Source organism: Phocoena phocoena, chromosome X (genome assembly GCF_963924675.1).
Source record: "Phocoena phocoena chromosome X, mPhoPho1.1, whole genome shotgun sequence".
Classification (NCBI taxonomy): domain Eukaryota; kingdom Metazoa; phylum Chordata; class Mammalia; order Artiodactyla; family Phocoenidae; genus Phocoena; species Phocoena phocoena.
In genome coordinates, this window is record NC_089240.1 from 12,626,216 (window position 1) to 12,652,727 (window position 26,512).

At 43.8% G+C, this 26,512-nt stretch overlaps 1 protein-coding gene and 1 non-coding gene across 2 annotated transcripts; both read left to right on the top strand.

Moving 5' to 3' along the window:
• The first annotated feature begins 3,736 nt into the window (after positions 1-3,736).
• On the top strand, positions 3,737-24,949 carry CA5B (carbonic anhydrase 5B). The gene is given in 8 exon segments (XM_065901057.1): positions 3,737-3,878; positions 11,658-11,908; positions 15,482-15,562; positions 15,564-15,629; positions 18,388-18,450; positions 19,509-19,614; positions 19,617-19,663; positions 24,755-24,949. Coding segments are annotated over 8 exon segments (951 nt in total).
• Positions 20,736-20,807, top strand: TRNAR-CCU (transfer RNA arginine (anticodon CCU)). Its single transcript has one exon. It is a non-coding gene; the product is annotated as a tRNA-Arg (tRNA).
• Positions 24,950-26,512: the final 1,563 nt, after the last annotated feature.

Here is a 26,512-nt window from a genome sequence, read left to right on the forward strand (position 1 = left end):
TACTCCTCAATTCTTTCTTCTATCCTTTTTGTTTTGTGCCCCGTCCTGGAGCTAGAGGGGAAGAACCTACCAAATACAGACGCTGTTGGTGGCTGTAATTCTTTGTGGTGTGAGTTGAAAGCTACTGCTCAGAGGATGCTGGAAAGTCGTTGTTATTAGTGAAATTCCCTCTTGTTTATTTTTTGCTGAGAAAGCTTGAGAAATATGGGGAGATAACGAAGATGTGTACACCTTATGTTGAGTAGAGTTCATTCTCTGTCAACCACTGAAAACCACATTGCTTTCTGCTTCCCCTTTTTCCTTTGCTGACAGTCTGGTCATCTCCACTCTGCTGCTTAAAAGTCTTGATGGAGTATGGAGAGAAGCTGGAAGTCTCTGGTGAAGGAAGCTTGTCCACACGCTACCCATAAGCTGCCCCTGCACATCCCTCAGAACGGTCTCTGTTCTCAGCCTGCACTGAAGTCCACAGTGAACCAATGTTCCCCAGCCCCATGCCCCCACTCTCCCTTCTGGGTCCTGATAAAGAGCTACACTGTTCTTGAGTATTTTGGAAATGAAAACCTTTCAACTTTCTAGGGCTTTCCTACTTCACTCAGAAATTGTAAACTCAGTGCCAGGTCTGAAATGCACCTAAAGGCTGAAAGCAGCAAGGGCACCATTTCTGTGCCTGTGCACGCCTGCCCCGTTGTCCCTGGAGCCAGGCAAAAGGCTGCCACCACTCGTAGTTGGAATACAGTGAGTTGGGTTCCTTTTGACTGAATATGAATATTGAGGAAATCTGACGGAAAGAGGGAAATGCATTTCATATCATTCCACTGGAGCAATTAGTGCGCTGGAGCAATTGCAGTGCGCTAAGCAATTACAGAAATGTAACCTTTGGCAACCCTATATGGGATCATAGAGAAGAAGTGGGTGAGAGGAGCAAGCTGAACTTTCTCAGTCAAGATAAGGAAACATAACTTCTAATTTAAATTTCAGAGAATTGCAAAAACGCTGTCTTCCTTTCTAAATCAGAAGGCAAGTGAAGGGTCCATCTGATAAGAATCAAGGAATTTTTCTTCAACGCAACTGTAACCTTTAGTAGGTTTTTGTGCTTTGTTTTTTGGGTTTTTTTGGTGTTTTGCATAAGTACAAATGGCTTAACCAGGCAGAGTTGAAGAGCCAAGGCATTTAATAAATACACAATCTACAAGTGATTCTCAAAGGCTGTTAGAATCTGTTCATTCACACATTTCTGTCTGCAAAACAGCAGATAAGGACGGTGTAAGTAAAATCCAAGAGCATATATAATCAGTGATAGCAAAGGGCATGTAGCATAGAAAGCTTACCTTCCCTAGGGCCCATCCAGCTCATGGTCACACCTTTCCTGTGCCTGTACAACAAAATATAACTTATTGAGAAAATGTATTCTACGTTTATACGTTCCAGGGTTCACCTGGGGCCTATTTAATAATGAGTATTAGTTTATTTGTAATGCTAAATTTTGCAGTTTATAGTCTAGGTGCAAATTCATAAACGTTTTTCTGATAAGCATCTTTCTTTCCGAAGCACATACCTGGACATTAATAATCTCACGTATTGTTACACGTATTGTAGCCTAGCATTAGCTAAATTAAGTTTCTTTCTATTAGGATTTCCCTGGAACCCTCCTTGCCCCTGACCTTCCATGCTCCATTCCTTCCTTGGTTGCCTTTGACCATTCCTTCTCCATCTCTTGGCCTCCTTAATCACTCCATTTTGTTGGTCTCTATACACCTGTTACCCCTGGGGGGAGGGGATCTTCCTTCTCTCTCTAGCCTCACAACCTCTCGAGCACCAGAGCTGCATTGCCAACTCTCCCTAGACCTTTCCTCTCGCCTGTCCCCTTGGCACCTCAAACCCAATAGAATTAGTAGTAAAAGTGCCATCTTTCCCTCCCCGCCAGCTCCTGTGCCGGGTTCTGTTTCTTTGTTCAGGGGTTCATCCTCGTTCTACCATGAGGTAGAATATTCTACCATATTTCCTCACTTGAATTACTGGAATTTCATTTCAAACTCCACATGCCCAAATCTGAGCTGCTGATTTCCCACCCAAAACCTTTTCCGTACACAGTCTTCCCATCTCAGTTCGTGGCAAGTCCATCCTTGCAGTTGTTTAGGCCAAGCATCTGCCAGTCATCTCTGACTGCATTCTTTCACATCTTACGGGCTGTATCCCCAAGATACATCCAGTACCCAGCCACTTCTCACCACGTCCACTGTGACATCCTTAGTTCCAGCCCCTGGATTATCCTGAGTGGGCTCCCTGCTTCTTTCTTTCATCCTGGTCAGTTTCCAGTAGGGCACTGTGAATGAGCTTTTTAAAATGTAAATCAATTCACATTCCCACCAGCAGTGCAAGAGTGTTCCCTTTTCTCCACACCCTCTCCAGCATTTATTGTTTCTAGATTTTTTGATGATACAGCCACTATGGAGAACAGTATGGAGGTTCCTTAAAAAACTGCAAATAGAACTACCATATGACCCAGCTATCCCACTACTGGGCATATACCCTGAGAAAACCATAATTCAAAAAGAGTCATGTACCAAAATGTTCATTGCAGCTCTATTTACAATAGCCCGGAGATGGAAACAACCTAAGTGTCCATCATCGGATAAATGGATAAAGATGTGGCACATATATACAATGGAATATTACTCAGCCATAAAAAGAGATGAAATTGAGCTATTTGTCATGAGGTGGGTAGAACTAGAGTCTGTCATACAGAGTGAAGTAAGTCAGAAAGAGAAAGACAAATACCGTATGCTAACATATATATGGAATTTAAGAGGAAAAAAAATGTCATGAAGAACCTAGGGGTAAGACAGGAATAAAGACACAGCCCTACTAGAGAATGGACTTGAGGATATGGGGAGGGGGAAGGGTAAGCTGTGACAAAGCGAGAGAGAGGCATGGACATATATACACTACCAAACGTAAGGTAGCTAGCTAGTGGGAAGCAGCCGCATAGCACAGGGAGATCAGCTCGGTGCTTTGTGACCACCTAGAGGGGTGGGATTGGGAGGGTGGGAGGGAGGGAGACGCAAGAGGGAAGAGATATGGGAACATATGTATATGTATAACTGATTATAACTGATTCACTTTGTTATAAAGCAGAAACTAACACACCATTGTAAAGCAATTATACTCCAATAAAGATGTAAAAAAAAAAAATGTAAATCAGAGTATGTCCCTCCTCTACTCCGAAAACTCCATTGTGTTCCCACTTCTCTTAGAACAGTGGTTCCCAATCAGAGGTGATTCCCCTTCTCCAAGGGACATCTGCAATGCCTGGAGACGTTTTTGGTTGTCACAAATGGAAGGAAGGTGCCACTGGTATCTAGTGGGTAGAGACCAAGGGTGCCGCTAAACAAGCTACAGTGCAAAGACTAGTCCTTTACAACAGTTATCTGGTCAAAATGTCAACAATGCCGAAGCTGAGAAACCCTGAGTTAGAGAAAGAGCCTTTACAATGGCCTACGTGTCTCCTTGATATGGCATCCACTACCTCTGGACCTCACCTCCTACCACCCTCTGCCTGGTTCACTCCACTCCTGCTGTATTTACCTCCCCCTCCCGCATACTAATAATCTGAATGATGTTTTCCACGTGATCGGCCACCTCTGTTGTTTGCGACTTTTCCTCCTGTCCTCCTTTTGCTCTGGGTTATTAGGTTCCTTCAAGTTACTTGGGAGCTGATCAAGACTTCAAGCTAAAGATGGTGATGATGAGTCGCCTGAGGGTCATTCTTCAAGCCTCTCCATGCAAGGCACAGTGGAGAAGGTTCCAGATTCCGAGGTCCATACTAGCAAGGCCCTGCAGCCTCTACACCTGTACTTACAAAACCCGGAACCGAGCCTGTGAGTACATGGCTGCCTGGAGAGAGCAGAAGCCTGGTTGTTTCCTAACAGTCACATGTGTTGAGTGTCTGCAGCTCTGATGTCAGTGGCATTCCAGACTGGGATTAGATGCCTTGAGAACTGAGAGTAATAACCCATTATTTCTCTGTTTGTTCAAATATGGAAAGCCTTTTTCTCCCCTAGCTTTATTGAGATATAACTGACCTAAGTCTAAGGTGTACATCATGATGATTTGATACACGTACATACTGTGAAATGATTACCACGGTACCGTGTGGAAAGGTGTTTTCTTCACCAATTTTAACTTGTTAAAATGATGTCATGCAGAAATAGGTCAAAGTCCCAAGTTTCAAATACTTTGAACCTGTTCTTTATTGTTTTTTGTTAGCAACCGTCTTTTTACTAAAATTGATCCACGGACTGCGAATTATTTCTGTGAGTCTGAACATTCTGGAATTTGCATATTCATGTTTGCAAGCAGTTCAGTAGCTTCATACTCTGGAATATTCCATCCCTCGTTACAAATTGCAGAAGAGGTGCTTCTAGGTGACCAGCTTGCCAGTGTGTGCTCCTCTGTGAACCCAGCAGATCAAGTGAGGCAGCAGATGGTCCTCCCTGACACCACGGCGCTACTGCCATGGGCGTGGGTCGTCCTGTGCTGTCGGGGTAGACTGTGCACTGCAGATGCTGCATGGCATCCCTAAGTGTCCCCTGTGGGGGTCAAGTAACCCTGGTACAGAACCCCTGAGATGATCGGAGAGGATAATGTGTGTGTTGGTGGAGACACGAGTTTAATGAAATGGTTAAGCATATCTGCTAAGTAGTTACATATTTTCCACCATTCACAGTGAATTCACAGAGTTTTCCAGTGTTGGTTTGCTTCCAGATTCTAGCTTTCTCAACTTTTCCTCCTTTACTCTCTTTGACCCTGTTTTGCACATTACAAAAGGGATTTATTAGTAATGCTAATCTAGCTAAATCTATTGCCTTGAAACTGCTTCATAAATACATTTTTACTGTAAGTTTATTTTGTTTCCTCCGATGTTGACTGTGTTCTCATTAAACTGAACTCGTCTGAGTCATAATAAATTTCTGGTTGCTGGGTGCGGCTTCCTACCATCAGGCCCCCATCCTACCCGGACTGGCTTATTCTCAACACTGGCACTTTGCGGTCTAAGGCTTAACATGGAAAAAAGTAGTCATATTTATCTAGTTACTAAATTTTGTGTGAGTGTGAGGGCTTTCCTTATTTTCTTGCTTGTTTCTATTTACAGAAAGTATTTATTTACAGAAAGATGGAAGTAAATCCAATATGCTCGTGTCTTTAGGATAGTTTGCTCCTTTTAGTGCTGACAGAACCCAGAAAGTATTGGCTTAGGGAGGTAGGGGCTTCTCTTGATTAATTTCCCACATCAGATGAAATGTTCTTGTTTGTAACTTACTAGAAGAAACAGGTCACAGTCACCGTTTGATTTTGGTTTTCGAATATTCCTCTGTCCCTCCTTGTTTCCCCCAGGAGAATATTTGGTCTTTGCTGCCCTGGGCCACTGCGCATGTCCTATTTGTATATCCTGGTCCCTCATCTGTGTAGTTGTAAAGACGATACTCATTGATTCTGGAAGCTCAGTACCCCAGCGCAAGGCCCAGTACACTTGTGACCCAGAGTGACGCAAGACCCCTGAGGGTTAGTTAATGTGGAAAGTCCTTAGCTAGCGCCTGCCACACAGTGAGAACTCGGCCTTGGCAGCTACCTCTAGTACCACAGTCGTTATCATCATCACCACCTTCATCACTGTCATATGCTCAGCACCTCCCTCAGATGTCTGACCATTGTTAGGATCCGGGAGCCGAGTAGGGAGTGACTGAAGGAGGAGGCTGCGGCGAATTTAGAAACAGCATTTCACTGGGGCCTGTGCCCTGTGCTCTGCCTTCACTCTGCACCATCCCTCTCTCCGAGGAATCACTGGCGTCAACTCAGACTGCTGTTGGCTGTGATCTCAAGTGGCAGACAGTAAATGTTGACAGTACTAACCCTGCAGACTGGTGATATGATAAAATAAAGATGAAAGCCTGCATCTATTACCCACGATGAAAATAAAATCACTTTCATTTCTTGTATCATCTAGTGAAATTTAGCCTAAATTTCTGTCACATAAAAAAGATTTAGGGTTTCCGGGCGGCGGGGACGGAGGTGGGCTTGGCGGGCCGCACGGCCTCGGGGCCGGAGCTCGGGTTCCCCGCCCGCCCCAGCGCCCGCCGCAGGCCGAGCCCCGCGCCCCGCGCCTCCATCCTGGGTCGCGGTGGTCGCAGAGGTCGTTTGTGTTTGGGGGGGCGGGGCTGCGGCGAGGTTCCGGCGCCTCCGCAGAGCACCTCGGGTCTGGGGCTGGGGGCGCCCGCGGCTTGCTATGCTCTCCGCACCCTCCCGGCTCTGCAGCCTCGAGAACACGGCTAGGCAGCAGTAGTTTAATGGGGAGTTGGCCTGCTGGGAACTACGGGCCTGCTGGGGTCTCAGTTCTTGGCTGGCCCCGGAACACGAGGTTGCCAGGCGTGTGACGGCAGCAGGTAGCAAGCAGTGAGCCGCTGGTGCGGTGATGAGCAGGAAAGGAAGGACACTGGCTGTTGGCCTGTGAACCTGGGCAAGAAGGACCAGCCAACACAATCCAGACCAAGGTCCGTGGGCCCAGCTCGGTCCTGTGCGGCTGGTCAGTGGAACAGACCTGCAGGTGTGGCTCTTGTCACCCTAGGACTGGCTTCGGGACAGATCCTGCTGATGAGCCCAGGGCACCGCCCTCAGCTCTCCAAGAGAGTGCGCCTGAGTGGAGCCAGGGCGGTGTGCACCACTCAGCACGGCCGCCCTGCGTGTCCAGTCTGCTGGCAAGGGCAGTGGGGAGCCGGGGCAGGTCATGGCCCTGTGAATGTCCTCTGATGAAAACGAGCCTGCAGACTTATAGAGTAATTTTGTGTGGAACGTTGGTGTGCTGAAAAGCAGTTCTGTGTGCCTTTCCCCCTTGGTGTGGATCAGCAGTGCTGAGGCAGCAGGTGTGATGCAGAAGTGTGAGCAGAGACCGTCTAGAATCCCCAAACTCCAGGGAAACTAGAGGTGACGGCCAGCCTAGTGAAGAGGACAGGAGGCGGGGGCGGGGGCGGCAGCCCAGCAGGCGCCCCTTGTCTCAGGGCCCTAATCCTGGCTCCAGCCAGGTAGTCAGGGGAGCTGCAAGGTCTTCTGGATGAACAGAGCCCACAGTCCTGAGCTGTTCTTCTCTGTGTCTGGGTCATCTCCCCCGATCCAAGGGGAGAAATCTAGTGCTTTAAGAATGTGGATCTCATAGTTGAAACCTCGGAACACGTGTCTTCAGCACAAGGTGTTAAAGTGAACGGAAGGATTCAACGCCTTTTCGAGGAGGGTGTCTCCACGTGGGCAGAACTAGAGAATAAATGGATCTTGAATAAAAAAAAACAAACAAAAAGAAGATTTAGGCATGAGATCTTAGACCATAGGGAAATAATATTAATTTTTAATTTAATGAAATATAAAGAATGTCATCTGGAATGGAAATGGTACAGATTTGTTATTCTATTGATTCTTAACGTTCATGATCTCCCTAGTTTTAGAAGTAAGAGGAACATTTATTTTTAGGACAAATCTCAGTAGAATAGCACTGTATAAAATGTAGCTACTAGCCCCGTGTGTGTATTTACATGTAAATATATTCAAATTGTACGGCCACCTGTGGCTAGCACTTACTATATTAGAAATTTCCATCATCAGAGAAACTTCTATTTGACAGGACAAGTCTATATTATAACTGAACTGTGTTAGAAAACTGTTCTATTATTTCTCCAATTCATTTTGAAGGACACTAATAAAGCCTGGAGAACGAGAGTATTCAAAAGCTTGTTTTGCAACGCCTTCACAGAGAATTCCGTTAATCCCCAGATAATATAGGCTGGGATACCCAGACTGTGTTGTCTTCCATTAATTTTCAAATAATCTTGAGAAACAGTGGACCTATTAGCCCTGTGGAATTACAGTAACGGCCTCAGGGGTATCTGCAGCTACAGTGAACTAACAAACAGCCCTGAACTGACCACCAGGAAACGTGGGCCTTAGTCTTCTGCACTGGTAACTGCATGTGATGCTGTGCTTACCTGGGCTCAGCATGAAAGTGCCTTTTACAGCCCTGATGCTCTAACAAGGCAATCTGTGATTCTGTGACCATCCCCAACAAAGTCACATGGAGGGCCCCTGTGTATCCCATCACTGCAATAAGCCCTAGGCCTGCTAGGATGGCGTTCAATTTGACGAGGAAATAGCCCATCTCAAGAAAAAGGACAGTACAGGGCAAGGCACCGGAGAGAAAGCTAGTGACGGTATAGAGCAATAATGTCCAAAAGATACATAATGCGAGCCACATAGACACTTCTAAATTTTCTAACAGTCACACTAAGAAAGGGATAAAGAAACAGGTGAAATTAAGTTTAGTTATATACTTTAACTCACTATATCCAAAACATTATCACTGTAACATCTAATCAATATAAAGATTATTAGTGAGGTAGTTTACAGGATTTTCTCCTAAGTCTTCAAAGCCCAGTGGGGTATCCTACAGTTTCAGCACATCTCACTGACTGACCAAGGGGAGTAGCCTGGCAAGGTTCCGGAATAGCGTGGCAAGAGCAGAGCTTGGGAAGAATGAGGAGAAATAAAATTAGATGGGTGAGGTGGGTTCCTACTAGGAATACCTCGGTGCTTGGATGCAGAAGCTTGGACTTCACATAGTCTTTAACATGGGAACAACATGATGAAGGTGGTAATTTAGGAAAACTGATGGATGGCAAAACACAGTAGAGGGGAGTAAGAGAGGAGGAAAAGTGAGCAAGAGGACCTTTCCTTGAGGAAAAGTCTGTGGTACAGGGGCCTGAATGAGGCTGGTGGTCATGGGCTGGACAAAGAAGAGATAAACCTCAAAGATCCTTAAGGAGAAGACAATGCAGCGCTCAGCAGAGTAAAAGGAGATAAAGATAAAACGGGAATGACCCCTTCCCAGTAATGCTCTTTATCTTATACATTCAATCCACAAGCAGGGACTGAAAGCCAGCTCAGTTCTTCATGGGGCTTGCAGAGCCGTGAGGGTGCAGATAACTAAGCATATATGCATATACTTATCATCATACCCATGTAATAAACGATTTGAAGGAAAAGATCAGAATGCTATGATTAATAAAAAACAAGAGGGGATCGCATAAGAGGATAGGGAGGTGCGGAGGTGACACTTTTGCTGAAGAGGTGACAATTAAGCCAAGAAGAGGAGCCAGCCCTGAGCTGAATGAGGGGAGATTGATTTCTGAGAAGGAGCAGGAACTGAGCGGCTGAGACAGGAATGATCCCGAAAGACGGACACCCCCGAGGCTGGAGCTGAAGGTGGTACAAGCACAAAGTAAATCGAAGACAGGACCAGTCATGTAAACAGGAACTAAAGCTGAGCACATCCTCACTGTGGAATCTAAAGGGATTGTGTTGCTCTCAGTGTTACATCAGTGACACCTTCCTAACGACAGTGTGACGTCGTGCCCTTAAACTATGGCTGACAGAATCGCTCTCTGTTTCTTTCATTCTCCCCACACGAGAAGAAGCTGGAAACGCAGGCTCCGTTAGTCAGAACACGTAACCACCGTCCGACTTTGAGGGGAAGTCTGAGTAACCACCAAGAAATCATTTTAATCTGTATTTTGTTAAAATGCAGGAAGAGGAAGGGAGGAGAGAACAAAAATGTGAATTTATCTTTAGCAAAACGAGCCCTGGGCAAAGGCTGGCTTCACGAAGGGGACAGTGACCAAGGGCTCCCTGGTGGGGGGATGCTCTGGGTTCCTAAAGGAGGAGGTGGGTGGGGGAAAGAAAACCTGGAAGCTGAACTTGTGAACCGAGGGGCATGCAAATTGACGGGAGCATTATGACCATACAAGAGCAGCTGAAGGAACAGGCCCAGTTTCCTTGGGCTGGTGTTTGTGTGGGTGAGAGAGTAGACTCTAGGCCATTTCCTGAATGAAGTGGGGGACGATTTGGGTGAAAGAGGGCATCGTCTTAGGGATCTGCTCCTTATTCCCTTCTCCCCTAGTCTCCTTACGAGACCCGCACGAGCTGGTTTTGAAGGGTGTGAATGCTCAAACCCTCAGCCTCAGTCTGAGCATCTCAGAGCGGACAATGTTGTCAGGTTTCTTTGTGCCGGCGGGCAGCTTTAAGACTGCATCATGGCTGTTCTCGGGGTTTCTGGAAGTTTTAAAATATCAAATTAAAAGTTAATCAGTATGGCTGATTCATTTTGTTGTGCAGTGGAGGCTAACACAACATTGTAAAGCAACCGTACGCCAATAAAAATTAATAAAAAACAATTTTAAAAAATTAATCAAATACATCTTTTTATCCTAACAATAGCATTTGGATAATCAATACTCAAAGGGCATATACCCACTAGGACGCTACAGGGCATGAAAAAAAGGGAGGGGAGGTATGGCTCCTCCCTGCAAGGAACTTGCATTCTAATCTGATAACAATATGACTATTGTACCAATTCATATGCATTTTTCATTTTAGGTTTCTGAAACAGAAAGTCCTCCTTCTCTAAAGTAAGTTCTTCTTGTTCAGAAGTTATTTTACACTAAGGGAGAAAACCCAAAACGTTGGGTTCAGACCTCTCTAGAGATGAGATTACCGCATTATATGAAAAAATTGAGCGGGGGGGGGGAAGGGAGTGCCCTGAGTTTGCCTATTGCTTTCTGCTCTAGACCAAGATTTCTCAACCTTGGCATTAATGATATTTGGGGCCACGTAATTCTTTCCTGTGAAAGCCCAGCCTATATACGTAGGACGTTTAGCTGCATCCCCAGCCTCTACCCACTAGATGTCAGTAGCACCCTCCTCCAGTTTTGACCACCGAGTGTCTCCAGACATTGTCCAATGTCCCCCGGGGTCAGAATCGCTCCCTCCTTTGAGAACCACTGGTCCAGAAACTGCCTTGGAGCGCTCTGTGTCTATGCTGCTGGGGCACTTGTACCAAAAAATCCAAGGTTAAGATCCTGCTTTGGGCAGCTATCTCAGGAAGAGAGCCGTCTCCTCTGTAAGAGGAAACCAGAAGCAAGCTTGTTTTTTTTTGCAAGTGGAGTGCCAGTGACCCTGCCATGCACAGGGGGGTTTGACTGGGCAGCAGCTGCCTTGTCACTTTCACCAATCCTCAGACTCATTCTCAGTGGTGGGGTGAGGTGCAGAGGGTCGTTGGTAATGATTTATCTTGATTCGTATTTTGTCCAGCTTTCCTGTTGGTCTCGGTTCTGCCCATCCGTGCTGATTCTAAAGGGCAGAGAGCTGGACCACTCGAATTATACATGTGGGTTCTATCCATCATGTGTGGATAGCTCTTTCTTTGTTATAAGAAGTTTCCTGAGATTTATCAGGGACTTGCCACAAAGACCTGCCGCTTGACTCTTTGGTAGAAAAATCACCGTCAGTGACGTCATCAGCACCCGTGTGGGACAGAGTGTGCGTGTACACCTTAATATATACAGTGTCATAGCTATCCATATGGCAGGACTCCAGGGGCCTTAGCAATGCTAACATTCTACCCAGGCTTTGCAGGATGGCTGCCTAATCCTCACAGCTGGCTCACGTAAGAGGTGAACCCAGCATACACGCTTACATGGGACTGTATGAGACCGTATTACAGGCCCCCAGTGGGATTCCAGCTAGTGTCATCTCGAGGACAGACCCGATGTGCTTTCTCCTAGTGCACCCTCTCTGGGAGAGCGTGGACCTGGTCCCAGGAGGTGAGCACCAGTCGCCCATCAACGTCCGGTGGAGGGACAGTGTCTACGATCCTGGCTTAGAACCGCTCACCGTCTCTTACGACCCGACCACCTGCCTCTGCGTCTGGAATAACGGGTACGCTTTCCTCGTGGAACTTGAAGACTCTGCAGATAACTCAGGTGAGAGCCAGACCTGTCTGTGGTCTCATCTGGAGTTAAAGGGACAGTTTCACGTCAGCACAGGCCACATCGCAAGGCCTCCATGGGAGCGGGGACCTCTTTTGTTAGCAGTGGCACGGGCCTCACTGGACTCTTTTTTTCGTTGTGTGATACACATCACATGAAATGTACTCTCTTAGCCTTTTTTTAAGTATATGGTTCAGTAGTATTAACTACATTCACACTGCTGTGCAACTGTCAGCACCATCCATCCTCAGAACTCTGGACCCAGTAAATAATAACTCCTTATTTTTCCCCGCCCTCCAGCCCCTGGCAATGACATTTTCCTTTTGTTTCTATGAACTTGACTTTTGGGTGCCTCACTTAAGTGGAATCATACAGTATTTGTCTTTTTATGACTGGATGATTTCACTGAGCATAATGTTTCCAGGTTCATCCGTATTGTAACATGTGTCAGAATTTCCTTCTTTTTGAAGGCAGAATAATATTCCATTGTATGTACAGTTAATCCGTAGACAACACAGAGGTCAGGGGCACCAACCCTCCACAAAGTTGAGAATCTGAGTATACCTCATAGCCAGCCCTCCATATCTGCATTCCTCCATATTCTCGGATTCATCCAGCTGGGGATCGCGTAGTACTGGAATATTTACTTTAGAAAAAAATCCACGTATTAGTGGACCCGCGCAGTTCAAACCCGTGTTGTTCAAGGGTCAGCTGTATATACCACATTTTGTTTATCCCTTCATCTGTTCGTGGACACTCGAGTTGCAGCCGCCGTTTGGCTATTGTGAATAATGCTGCCGTGAACATGGGTGTACAAATATCTTTTCAAGATACTGTTTTCAATTCTTTTGGGTATATACCCAGAAGTGGGATTGCTGGATCCTCCTTGGACTTTTTTGAGTGTATGAAAAATGTCTCTTTTCATTTTTATGCACATTTCCATCTACTAGTGTAAATAGTACTTCCTGTTAATACATATATCTCTGTGTATAGATTCTATAACTGATGTAGAAGATAGGGCGTGAAGTTAAAACTTTGCTAGAAATTTATTTTCTGTGTGTGTTGAATATGTGGTAATGTTCCTCTGCTTGCTGACTTTACAAATAACTTTTATATTAAATAGCAATACTATTTAGTCAGATTTTAAATGATAAAATTGCAATACAGTTGAGCCTTGAACAACACAGGTTTGAACTATTTAGGTCTATTTATACATGGGTTTTTAAAAAATAACTACGTACTACAGTACTACACCATCCGCTGTTGCTTGAATCTACAGATGCGGAACCGAGGATAAGGAGAGCCAACTGTAAAGTTAAATATGCTGATTTTCAACTGCGAGGTGGTTGGCACCCCTAGCCCCTGCATTGTTCAAGGGTCAACTGTACAGGGCAAAAGGCTAGTCGGGCAAGAAAAAGGCCTTTTATATTTGTGGTTACCCAATAACATGTATGTATTTTGTCATTCATTGATTTATTTATTCATTCAACATTTACTAAGTGCCAACCATGTGTCAGACATTGCACTGAGTGCTAGGAATAACAACTCGATTCTTGACCTCCCAGAGTTCAAAGTCTAGTGACAGAAGCACACATTAAATTAAAATGATAAAGCAAGTGTGATTTGAAGGGTTTCTAAAAGTGCTATGGGACCACAGAGGAGGGTGTGATGTAGACTGCTCAGAGGAGTCTATGATGATTTCACTAAGGAGGGGACATTTGTGTTGGGTATTGAAAGATGAAAAGGAGTTTGCCAAGAGCATTAGAAGGGCATTCCAGACTGAAGGAAAACCATATGCAGAAGCAGATGTTCAGAAAGTGGTCAAAACCCAAAGTGGCCAGAATGAGAATGTGTGTTGTGGGAAGAAGCGGGAAGATTGGTGATCACTGAAGATTAAGAGGGTAGGTGGAGGGCTTCCCTGGTGGCGCAGTGGTTAAGAATCCACCTGCCATTGCAGGGGACACGGGTTCGAGCCCTGGTCCGGGAAGATCCCACATGCCATGAAGCAACTAAGCCCGTGTGCCACAACTACGGAGCCTGCGCTCTAGAGCCGGTGAGCCACAACTACTGAGCCCGTGTGCCACAACTACTGAAGCCACGCGCCTAGAGCCTGTGCTCCTCAACAAGAGAAGCCACCGCAGTGAGAAGCCCGCGCGCCACAGTGAAGAGTGGCCCCCACTCACCTCAACTTGAGAAAGCCCGCGCGCAGCAACGAAGACCCAACACAGCCAAAAATAAATAAATAAATAGAATAAAATTTTAAAATATATGTAGTTTTAAAAAAAGAGGGTAGGTGGAAGGCAGGCTTATGAGACACTGGTTATTTTTAAACAGAGTGGCATAGCATGATATCATCTAAATAATTGGTCAATTGCTTTATTTTTTGAGATTGACCCAGGCAACCGTGCAGGACAGCTTAATCCACATGGGAGACGGTGGGAGCCTAAATGAAGGCTGTGGCCGTCGAAAGAGAGAGAGCAAGTTTTAACAAGCATTTTTAAAATAAAAGCAACAGGACTTGGAGACAAGAAGCCTTCAAAGTGAGGAGAAGGCAAAGTTAACCATGACCTTGAGGTGTCTCACTTGGGAGGCTCTGGGGATGGCAATGCCAGAAAGTTCATGAATGATGGACAAGGATAATTTGTAGGGAAGTATAGGGAGCATATAAGGAAATAAAATTTCTTCTTACAACTTTTCCCCTAATTTAATTTTAAATGTTACGTTAAAAATAGAAAGAAACACATTTTAAGTGGTTACCCCTCAAAAAAGAAATGTGTCTTCAACTCCTGTCCAATTCCCATAAGGAGAATCTATTTCTCTCAAGATAAGCATCTTCTCTCCTTTTGATGCAAATGGATTTTGGATTTTAGTATTTCCTGCAAATCAAGATGGGAATGAACAAATGTTGATCCCTCACTGAAATATTACTCACTTTACTATATAATTAAAAAAATTTTTTGGGGCTTCCCCGGTGGCGCAGTGGTTGAGAGTCTGCCTGCCGATGCAGGGGACGCGGGTTCGTGCCCCGGTCTGGGAGGATCCCACATGCCTAGGAGCGGCTGGGCCTGTGAGCCATGGCCGCTGCGCCTGCGTGTCCGGAGCCTGTGCTCCGCAACGGGAAAGGCCACAGCAGTGAGAGGCCCGCGTACCGCAAAAAAAAAAAAAAAAAAAAAAAAAGAATCCTTGTTGGGCTTCCCTGGTGGCGCAGTGGTTGAGAGTCCGCCTGTGATGCAGGGGACACGGGTTCGTGCCCCGGTCCGGGAAGATCCCACATGCCGCAGAGCACCTGGGCCCGTGAGCCATGGCCGCTGAGCCTGTGCGTCCGGAGCCTGTGCTCCGCAACGGGAGAGGCCACAACAGTGAGAGGCCCGCGTACCACAAAAAAAAAAAAAAAAAATTTTTTCTCCCCAAATAAATCCCTTTATTCCAAAGTAATATTAATCCACATGGAATTAATTGCTGCTCCTGCATAAGTTTCTTCCTGTTCTTTATTTCTATCTCATTTTGCATCAGATTGTCATGTTTTTCCCAGTGGCTTTATTTTAGGTAGGGAAACATGTTTAAATAGTGTATGCTGAATAAGGCTGCTGAATTATTTTGGAGCAATCCTATATGGTCAGGCAGTACTTCTTTTAGTGGTGTTTCAACTGTACTTGGTACATCAGAATGCAATCCAATCTGAAAGCTTTGAGGATGCAGCAACTGGAGGAAGATGCTTTGGCTATGGTAGGAATATTTTTTAAAAACCTTACCAAGTTTAAATGATGTGTTGTATTCTAGAATGAAAAGATAGAACATTAGAATATTGTTATTTACTTTAAGAATATGGGGATCGGGACTTCCCTGATGGCGCAGTGGTTAAGAATCTGCCTGCCAATGCAGGGGACACGGGTTCGAGCCCTGGTCTGGGAAGATCCCACATGCCGCGGAGCAACTAAGCCCGTGCGCCACAACTACTGAGCCCGCGTGCCACAACTACTGAAGCCTGCACGCCTAGAGCCTGTACTCCGCAACAAGAGAAGCCACCATAGCGAGAAGCCCGTGCACCACAACAGAGAGTAGCCCCTGCTTGCCACAACTAGAGAAAGCCCATGCACAGCAACGAAGACCCAACACAGCCAAAAACTATATAAATATAAATAAATAAATAAATAAAATAAAATGCTCTGGGGCAATCAGAAAAAAAAAAAAAAAGAATATGGGGATCAATACATTGGTAAGATAAACAATGCTTAAAATACAAGACTGTTAAGAATATATTTCAAATGGTATGAAACTGGGCTGTCCAATATGGTAGCCACAAGTCATGTGTGGCTGTTGAGCACCTGAAATGTGGCTACTGTACGTGAGGAAACGAATTTCAAATTTTGCTTCAGTTGATTGTCATTTAAATTTAGGAACTGACAATTCAGTTATTGGAAAACTTAAAAATGTTTGGGACAGCTTGGGTATGTTATCTACATTTTCAAGTGTAAAATATACAAATCAAGTATTTCTGATGAAAAGTTAGCATCCAAATTGATATGTGCTGTATGTATTAAATACACAACATATTTTCAAGACTTAGTAACTTTTCACATTGATTATATGTTGAAATAACAATATTTTGAATATATTTGGTAAAATAAAATGTTTTCAAAATTAAGTTCACCTGTGTGTTTTTTGTTTTTAACTTCTTCAATGGAGCTCCTAGAAGCTTTAAAATTACCTCTGTGGTTTGCATTACATTTCTATTTTTAGGCACTGGTATAAAAGGATAAAAGCAAATAATACTAAATAAATATCAGTTAAAATGTGAGATTTGATAAGAATGTATTTTAAATGGAGTAAAAAGATAAAGGCAAACAACTAAGGGAAATTCAGGAAAGGAACTAAACATTTAAGAGTGTGATGTGACTATACATTTGCTGAGTACTTCATTTATCTCCCATAGAAGTCTCTGTGGTGGACCCTCATCTCTGTTTTTTAGATGGAGAAAGTAAAGGTCAGTGAGGTTAAGTGCTTTCCTGCCAGGTCACTCAGCTAGCACCTGGAGAACTGGACTGGAGATCTGTGGACCATACTCTGCACAGCACCTCTGAGCTCCTGCAGGTTCCATAGGTACAGGCCTCCTGCAGGCTCCCTGCCTTAGTCCACTCTGGATGCTGAGTGTTTTAAGGATACCCAGGTTTTAGTCTAGTCAAGTATGGTAAGACACACAGACATGGAAATGGCTATCATGAAGGAAGAATTTTATTATACTCACAAATACCTAAAAAGAGGAGACATGGCACGCCATGCACGGCCACATGGGGAAGCACCAGCGGTGGTCAGGAGGCAGAGAGGGCAGGGGAAGACATGGACAGAACCTTTGCTGTGGTTTCCATGGGAAGGAATGGGTGAGACAACATAAGCAGGCTTAGGATTGGCCACTTTGGATAATTTCAGCAGGCTCTGGACATAGAGGCTTCCCCCAGTTGTCTGGTATGTAGCCCTGGGGTGACTAGGGCAGAGGAATAGTAGCTCAGAGTATTAAGAATCCCAAAAAGGAAGTCGTTGGGGTCTGAGCTCTGGATTGGTTGGTTTGTACATGAAAGGCATGCTCCCTGTTTGTTCTCTCTAGCAATTGACTAACCCTGGGAGAGGTGATCCCTCTAGCATCAGCAAGGCCTCAGATATCAAAGCATCAACTATAGAAACTGGAAAACATAGTTATTGCACTGAAGCTCCTCAGGACTCAGGGGCCTGAACTGAAAGCTGGGCCTTACTACGCGCTGGCTTGCCCTGACAGCTTCAGCCTCCAGAGCCTCTGTGCGCCAAGCACCAGTGAGACCCAGAGGGGGAAGCTGATGAAGCAAGGGACATCTTTTCCTGCAGACTGTGGGTTCCAGCCTATCAGCAAACAGCCTGCTCATTTGTTTTGTATCTACTTTCACTCAGTGATGTTTATAACATTCTAAATTGTCAATTTAAGTGCAGTTCCAGTACTGTGGACTGTTTTTAGGTAATCACCAGGTATCTGACTTTATCTTATTTTTTTATAATATGTTTTATTTATTTATTTTCTAATTCATTTTTGGCTGAGTTGGGTCTTCGTCGCTGCGCGCAGGCTTTTTCTAGTTGCAGCGAGCGGGGGCTACTCTTCCTTGCAGTGCATGGGCTTCTCATTGCGGTGGCTTTGCTTGTTGAGGAGCACGGGCTCTAGGCGCACAGGCTTCAGTAGTTGTGGCACGTGGGCCCTAGAGTGCGTGGACTTCAATAGTTGTGGGGCATGGGCTCAGTAGTTGCGTGTGGGCTCTAGGGCGCGTGGGCTTCAATAGTTGTGGCGCGTGGGCTCAGAAGTTGTGGCGCACGGGCTTAGTTGCTTCATGGCATGTGGGATCTTCCCAGACCAGGGATCGAACCCGTGTCCCCTGCATTGGCAGGCGGATTCCTAACCACTGCACCACCAGGGAAGTCCAGGTGTCTGATTTTAATTCACGTTCTATTACAATTCTAGAGTGAGATGTCAATTGTTTTTAATATTTTCTCATCTATTGTTCTTTAGCTAGGCAAACATCATAAAGAGCACCAGAAACTGGTGGATACTACAGCATCAATTACGCATAAGGTAATTTTTCCCCCTAAATCACTTGAAATATATTTTATGTTTTAATCTTAGAGTGGAGACGCTAACACGGCACTTTGAAAGGGAAAATGTTAATTCACCTCAGTGTAATTCAGGCTCTCTTTGAAAGCTGCCTCTTAAGACAACTTGCCATTTATGATGCTTGTGTTGAGAGAGCCCCTGGCCCTGGGACACTTTGCAGAGGACAGACGTGATCCTGTTGGTGGGCACAGACGGCGGCTCTGGTTTGGCTGCCATGCCAATGAGCACTCAGAAACTGAGGAACATGAGTCCCCTCTTCTGCTCCCAACCGCTGCTCCTTCTCAGTCCTGTGCAAACACTCAGGGAAGCCTTCTGGGCTCTAGCTACCCTCCCATAGGCAGGGGGCATAGAAAAGTCTGATAGAAACTTGGCTTGTCCAGCTTTACAGAACAATTACCCACATCCTTCGGGGTAGATACCTCTGTCCAGCCGTCAAGGTTAATTGTTCAATATTCAGAATCCCAGAGGGGCTGCTCTCTGCAAGTCTGTCTTCCTTCCCCTCCCTACCTCTGTCTCCACCCTGCCCTCCCTCTCCAACTCCCTCCTTTTCCTCCTCCCTCCCCCACCCCCACTCCACCCCCATCTCCTTTCCTCTCTCTCCCTCCCTGTTCCCCTCTGTCCCTCTCTCTGTCCAGGATCCTGTCTCCTCCTAATTTGCACTGCATTTTAGAAAGGTGAATTCTATTAGTCTCTCTTGAAAAGGAAAAGCCTCCTTGTTTATGCACAGCTACCACCTAATGCCTCCCAAAGAGTTCAGAGGAGAGCATCTGCTATAAGCTCACTAGAACGGAGGGAGAAAATGGTTTCTGCTGTGTTCCCACTGAGGACTATCAGAAATACATGGTTAACTGCAGGAACAAAGCATGGGTATGATTCTGTCCTAAGGTGCCCAGAGGTACCTGGAGCTCATCTGGACCACTGCTGGTCCTCAGACTCCCCTAGAATCATCACCACATCATCTGATTCCTGAGTGGTTTTCAGCATAAAATGATAACTCGATGACCCCTTCTCTTGGCCAGGACATGCTTGTGGAATTTGGGTCATTCGACCCTTCCTGTCTGATGCCTACCTGCCCAGATTACTGGACCTACTCAGGGTCCCTGACTATCCCACCACTCTCTGAGTCTGTACTTGGATCATTAAGCAGCAGCCCATAGAGGTTGATCATGATCAGGTACGTTCTTTCCACATTTCTATGTAAGGAAATTCTAGTCTGTCCCTTTAAAACAAGGCTGGGCTCAAACTTTGGCATCAGTTTTTAACATCTTGTAATGCTCATACATTTTTATTAAAATGTGCTAACATCTTGTGTTAATTTGGATATGAATTAGGAAATGCTTCAAATTAACTAGAGAGAAGAGGTAAAACTTAGGAAACATAAGCTTTTTACTTCCATATTTGACAATGACATATGTTTTATGCATTGTATATTTTATATATAAATACGAATCTCTATATAAACAAGACCCTTTTAAAAGGAAGAATGAAGGCTGAAAATGGATGTGCTCAAACCCTTTAAAATCTTTAAGGGAATTTTGCTATGGAACCTCAGGATAAAAGCAGAACCCAACAATGTCTGTCCAGAAATTTTAAGTCAGTTGTTTTGACCCTGGAGTCTATTTTTTCCTTAGCAACTAAGTGGTGATTACTATGTTAATACACATATTCTATTTAATTCATAACATAACTGAACTGCAATAGTATTTGCTTATGCTTGCTTTATGGGATTTTAATTAATCACAAAGCATTTTCACAAGAACAAAAGGTTCCAGAACCTTTTTTATGAAGCCAGGATAACTGACACCAACACCCACCAAAGATCAGACCAAAAAAAAAAAAAAATGTACAGACTGGTATGTCTGAAGGATATGTTTTCTAAAAAGCTAAAACAGGGACTTCCCTGGCAGTCCAGTGGTTAAGACTCCACGCTCCCAATGCAGGGGCCACGGATTCGATCCCTGGTTGGGGAACTAAGATACTGAATGCTGCATGGCATGGCCAAAAAAAAAAGCTAAAATAATATTTTATAAACAGAAGCCAGCAGTACCTTAAAAGAAATATGTACTTTGTGAGAACATACTGTATAGCACAGGGAACTCTACTTAGTGCTCTGTGGTGACCTAAATGGGAAGGAAATCCAAAAAAGAGGGGATATATGTACACATATGGCTGATTCACGTTGCTGTATAGCAGAAACTGACACAGCAGTGTAAGGCAACTATACTCCAATTTAAAAAAAAGGGACTTCCCTGGTGGTCCAGTGGTAAGACTCCACACTCCTAATGCAGGGGGCCCGGGTTCAATCCCTGGTCAGGGAACTAGATTCTGCATGCATGCATCAACTAAGAGTTCAGATGCTACAACTAAGAGTCCACATTCCGCAACTGAAAAAAAAGATCCCACGTGCCACAACTAAGACCCAGCACAGCCAAAAATAAATAATAAATTTTTTTAAAAAATAAATATATATTTTGTCCAAGTAGTAGTTATTCCAGTAATGCAAGGATGGTTCAATATTACGAATGATATTAATTCATCGTATCAGTGAATCTATTTAAAAAATAATCATTTCCATAGATTCTTAAAAAGCACTAGCAAAATTCAACATTGTTTTTCAAAAAATTTTCAATAAAATAGGAATGTATGGAGACTTCCCTAACTTGATAAAAGAGATTGATCTCAGTTCTAAAGTATATAGTATGCTTAATACGGAAAAGAGTATTACTATGTTAAATTTTAACTGAAGTTATATTTTGGAAGTAGTCAATATAATTAGACCAGAAAAGAAAAAATAAATTAGAAAAACAATAAAAAGAACTACTGCAAAGATAACTGAGTAATTAGTGGAGTACAATATTAATTTCTAGAAATCAGTACACTGGACATGTATAAATCACAATCAGTTAAAAGATATAATGGAGGGCTTCCCTGGTGGCTCAGTGGTTAAGAATCTGCCTGCCAATGCAGGGGACACAGGTTCAAGCCCTGGTCCAGGAAGATCCCACATGCCGCAGAGCAACTAAGCCCGAGCGCCACAACTACTGAGCCTGCGCTCTAGAGCCTGCGAGCCACAGCTACTGAAGCCCGCGAGCCACAACTACTGAAGCCCGCGCGCCTAGAGCCCGTGCTCCACAACAAGAGAAGCCACTGCAATGAGAAGCCTGCGCACCGCAACAAAGAGTAGCCCCCGCTCGCCGCAGCTAGAGAAAGCCCACGCACAGCAACAAAGACCCAATGCAGCCAAAAATAATAAGTAAATAAAATAAATAAATTTTAAAAAAAGATATAATGGAAGAAAGAATGCTATTTATAATGGAAAAAAAATACAAAATACCTTGGAATCAGCTTAACAAGAAAACTTAAAACATTTCTGAAGGACACAAAAGACTTGAGTTGATAAAATTCATTCCATGTTATTGAATAGGAAGACATCATAGACACCTTTGATGTCAATTCTCCTTAAGTTGTTATTGGCCGTGAATTGTTTATTCTTCATAAATTTGATGTAATCCCGATAAATATAGCAATAGGATTTTTAAATATATTTAAAAAAATTTTTTTTTTATTTTTGGCTGCATTGGGTCTTCGTTGCTGCATGCAGGCTTTCTCTAGTTGTGGCGAGCGGGGGCTACTCTTTGTTGTGGTATGTGGGCTTCTCCTTGCGGCGGCTTCTCTTGTTGCAGAGCATGGGCTCTAGGCACGTTGGCTACAATAGTTGTGGCACGCGGGCTCAGTAGTTGTGGCTTGTGGGCTCTAGAGCACAGGCTCAGTAGTTGTGGCACACGGGCTTAGTTGCTCCATGGCATGTGGGATCTTCCCAGACCAGGGCTTGAACCTGTGTCCCCTGTATTGGCAGGTGGATTCTAAACCACTGCACCACCAGGGAAGCCGATACCAACAGGATTTTAAAATACGCATGCTACTTCTAACCTCATGTGGAAAAAGAAAAGTATAAATAAAGAGCCAGGGAAAATTGTGAAAGAGAAAATGAAAGATGATTAAATCAACCAAGTTATAAAGCCTCAATAGTTAAATAGTGCTGTACTGATACACAAATAAAGAGATCAATCATAGGATGAAAACTGTAGATTCAGAAATATGTCCAAGTACATATGAGAATTTAGTTTATGATAAAGGTTGCATCTCAGCCCAGTGAACGGGAAAGATGAGATTATTCAGTAAGAGCGATGGGGACAATCGAGCAGACATTTGCGGGTGAAAAGTTGGATTGACCATTCAAACCTTACACAAGAATATATTCCAGACACATTAAATGTTAAAAATACTGCCATAAAAGTACTAGGATAGGCATAGGAAAATCTTTTCATATGTCCAAATGGAGGAAGCTTTTCTAACCATATATCAAAACCAGAAGTCACAGAGACAGCAACTGGTAAGGTAGACTACATAATTTTTTTAAAAAATTCTGTGTCGGGCTTCCCTGGTGGTGCAGTGGTTGAGAGTCCACCTGCCGATGCAGGGGACACAGGTTCATGCCCCGGTCCGGGAGGATCCCACATGCCGCGGAGCAGCTGGGCCCGTGAGCCATGGCCGCTGAGCCTGCGCGTCCGGAGCCTGTGCTCCGCAACGGGAGAGGCCACAACAGTGAGAGGCCCGCGTACCGCAAAAAAAAAAAAAAAAAATTCTGTGTCATGAAAACCACCATAAACAAATGACAGAATACAGAGTTTGCTCATAAGCCTGGGCTTGGTGGCCTATACATTTATTCCGCTACTATCCTTCATATTTAAAAATTGACATAACACTGAAAAATAAATAAATTAAATAAATAAATCAGAGGGTCAGTGGCCCATGTGAGGACTTTTCAAATGAAATTTCAACATAGAAAATTCAGTAAGAAAGAAATGTTAGCTGTCATCAATAATCCTAGTTGCCTACAATCTTACCACTAAGTGTTAATCATTGTTTGGATAAATCCTTCTGGTCTTTTACTTATACAGATACACATAAATCCTTCTGTTCCTTCATCTATATAAATATATACAATTTTCTGAACAAAATGGAATCATTCTGTACATGCCATTTTGTTGCTCTTTTCACTCGATGATGTGTGGAACATTTTATAGATAATAAACATTACCTTCAATATCATTTTTAATGGCTACATACTAGCCCATTTTATAGCTCTAATGAAATATATTATTGATACTTGGGCTATTTCTAATCTTTTGCAATTAGCCAAATAAAAATAAACCTGAACTACTCAGACATGTTCCTAATTAATGAGGGTATATGTGTGATTTGCAAGTACGGTCACTGTGTTTGGTGCTTGTCCCTGGTCTACTGGGCCTGAAGTCTTTAATCCAAACAAATCTTCCCATGCTTGCCTGCTGTGCCCTAGGCTGTCCTCTCTGTAGCTATAGTGTGCCTGATTGAGTGAGGAAAAATGCTACAAAGAGCTTTTCCAGCTGGCTTGAAGTCAAGTGTTCTATAACATGGTTGCTCAGAAAGCCAAGGGGCTACTGATTGATGCTACTGCCACACTGGAAAACAAGCCTTTGATTTGGGATCACTCCTTTTATACTGAGCTGCACTGTTCAGTACCTTAGCCACAAGACACGTGTGGGCATTTAAATTTAAGTATAAATACGTTTAAATTGAAACTAAATTAAAAATTTAGTTCTTGGTCACAATGGCCACATTTCAAGTGCTCAGCAGCCAGCCATTTGTGGCTTGTGGCTGCTGTAATTAGGACCTTTCCTTCACCGCGGAGAGTTCTATTGGACAGTGCTGGCAGGAGGCACCCCACTGCCTGTTAAGACCTCCACCTGCATTGCCTTGTCCGCAATGCCCAGGTGCGGTAAGCAATCAAGACTACGTTATGTTAAGGATTCAGTTAAATTTTGAAAAAACAAAACATTTTTGGCACTGTTACTATATGCGTCAAGCCTTTTATTTTTTATCCTGTAGCCTGGCTATTTTGCCCATTTAAAGATGAGGTTTCTGAGAACCAAAGATGAAGTAACTTGGACTTGGCACATGGCTAATACGTGGGAGACAGGGCCTTTGACCGCCAGTCTTTGGATCCCAAGTGCCCCACTGGCTTCACCACGTCCTGCTACTCTCCTCACACAACATTTTATTCCCTGTCCAGCAGTGAAGGTATTCCTGCCCAGAAGTAAATTCTCCTTCTGTATCCAATTTTAGACGAATGTTTCAGGGTAGTAAAAATGAAAGTAATTTATTCATGAAGTAAAGCTGTTTTTCTATTGAAATTATTTATGCTTCCTGTTTCTGTTTCTAGCTTGAGCAATTTCGGACCCTGCTCTTCACTTCTGAGCGGAAGAAAGAGAAAAGAATGGTGGACAACTTCCGCCCCCTTCAGCCCCTAATGAGCTGCACTGTCCGCTCATCCTTCCCTCACGACTATGTGCTGAACATACAAGCAAAACCCAAGTCGTCTACCAGCCAAGTGACCCCCGTAGACGCCATTATCTAGGTGGTATCTTGCTTAAATATATACTAGTTCTTTAAAAATTGCTAACTAGACTCTTCTAAATGCCTGCATTTAATAATTATGGATGTGCCTTTCTTGGTATGGCAGCGCTCCTTAGTCTTTGAGGGAAGCTCTTTGGTAAACAAATTCTTACTTTTATTGATAATGATGTTTATCACTGAAGTACCAGCAAGAGACACAAATTTCTCTTATAGCAACCTGCTGGTAATTGTAATGTCTTTTTATGTGTGACATTTTTGAGCTGTCTTTTTATTGATATGTTTATCAATTGGTGGTTCTACAGAGTTATAAGTAGGGATGATAATCAAAATATTTAACAACTGGTAAGGCACAGACACTGACCATCCAGAATGCAGGCTTCTCAGAAACAGCCACAGGACCCAGATTGGTACTTCTTGGCTGAACACTGGCTATGGTTTTAGGTATATTTTATTTTAAAACATGAATGAGTGTTCTTTTATAAGCCCTTCTCAATGGGTATATTTGCCTCGATTTTCACTTGTCATTACTAGTACAGGACATGATTACTTACTATCAATTTATAAAATAGAAAAAATATTTTGTGAGCTTCCTTGGCAGCCGAGTGGTTAAGAATCTACCTGCCAAGTCAGGGGACACGGGTTCGAGCCCTGGTCTGGGAAGATCCCACATGCTGAGGAGCAACAAAGCCCGTGCGCCACAACTACTAAGCCTGCGCTCTAGAGCCCGTGAGCCACAGCTACCGAGCCCGTGTGCCACAACTACTGAAGCCCACCCGCCTAGAACCCGTGCTCCGCAACAAGAGAAGACACCGCAATAAGAAGCCTGCGCACCGCAACGAAGAGTGGCCCCCGCTCGCCACAACTAGAGAAAACCCGTGTGCAGCAACAAAGACCCAACGCAGCCAAACTAAATAAAAATAAAATAAATTTATTTAAAAAAAAAGAAAAAATATTTTGTAATCCTAAAAACACAAGAGTTTACTTATATCTGGAAATCCTTTTGCATTTCTGAAAGTCAGATGTTTTACTTAAAGGCTTGATCATATAGAAAGCATATGCAGAATATTTTAAAGAAAAAGCTTTAAGTGCCTAGAACTTAAAATTCTTTCATGATCCATTTACAGAAATACTTTTCAAAAGGCTAGTAATATAATAGTCTATGGTTTATAATATTATTTTAAATTGTTTGTACATTGTTTCATAGAATACAATAATATTTTCCACAATGACAGAACTATCTTGACTTCCCTTTAAAACTATCTGAACTTTATTTCATTAGTTGAGGTTCTGTGCAAGGCAGGTGATCAACATAAATCTCCTAATTTATACAGTGGTTTAGAGGACTTTTGCAGGGACTTCCCTCGTGGCCCAGTGGGTAAGACTCCACGCTCCCAATGCAGGGCACCCGGGTTTGATCCCTGCTCAGGGAACTAGATCCCACATGCATGCCGCAACTAAGAGTTTGCATGCCGCAACTAAGAAGCTGCATGCCACAACTAAGACCTGGTGCAGCCAAAATAAAATAAATAAATAATAAAATAAACATTTAGAAGACTTTTGCTAT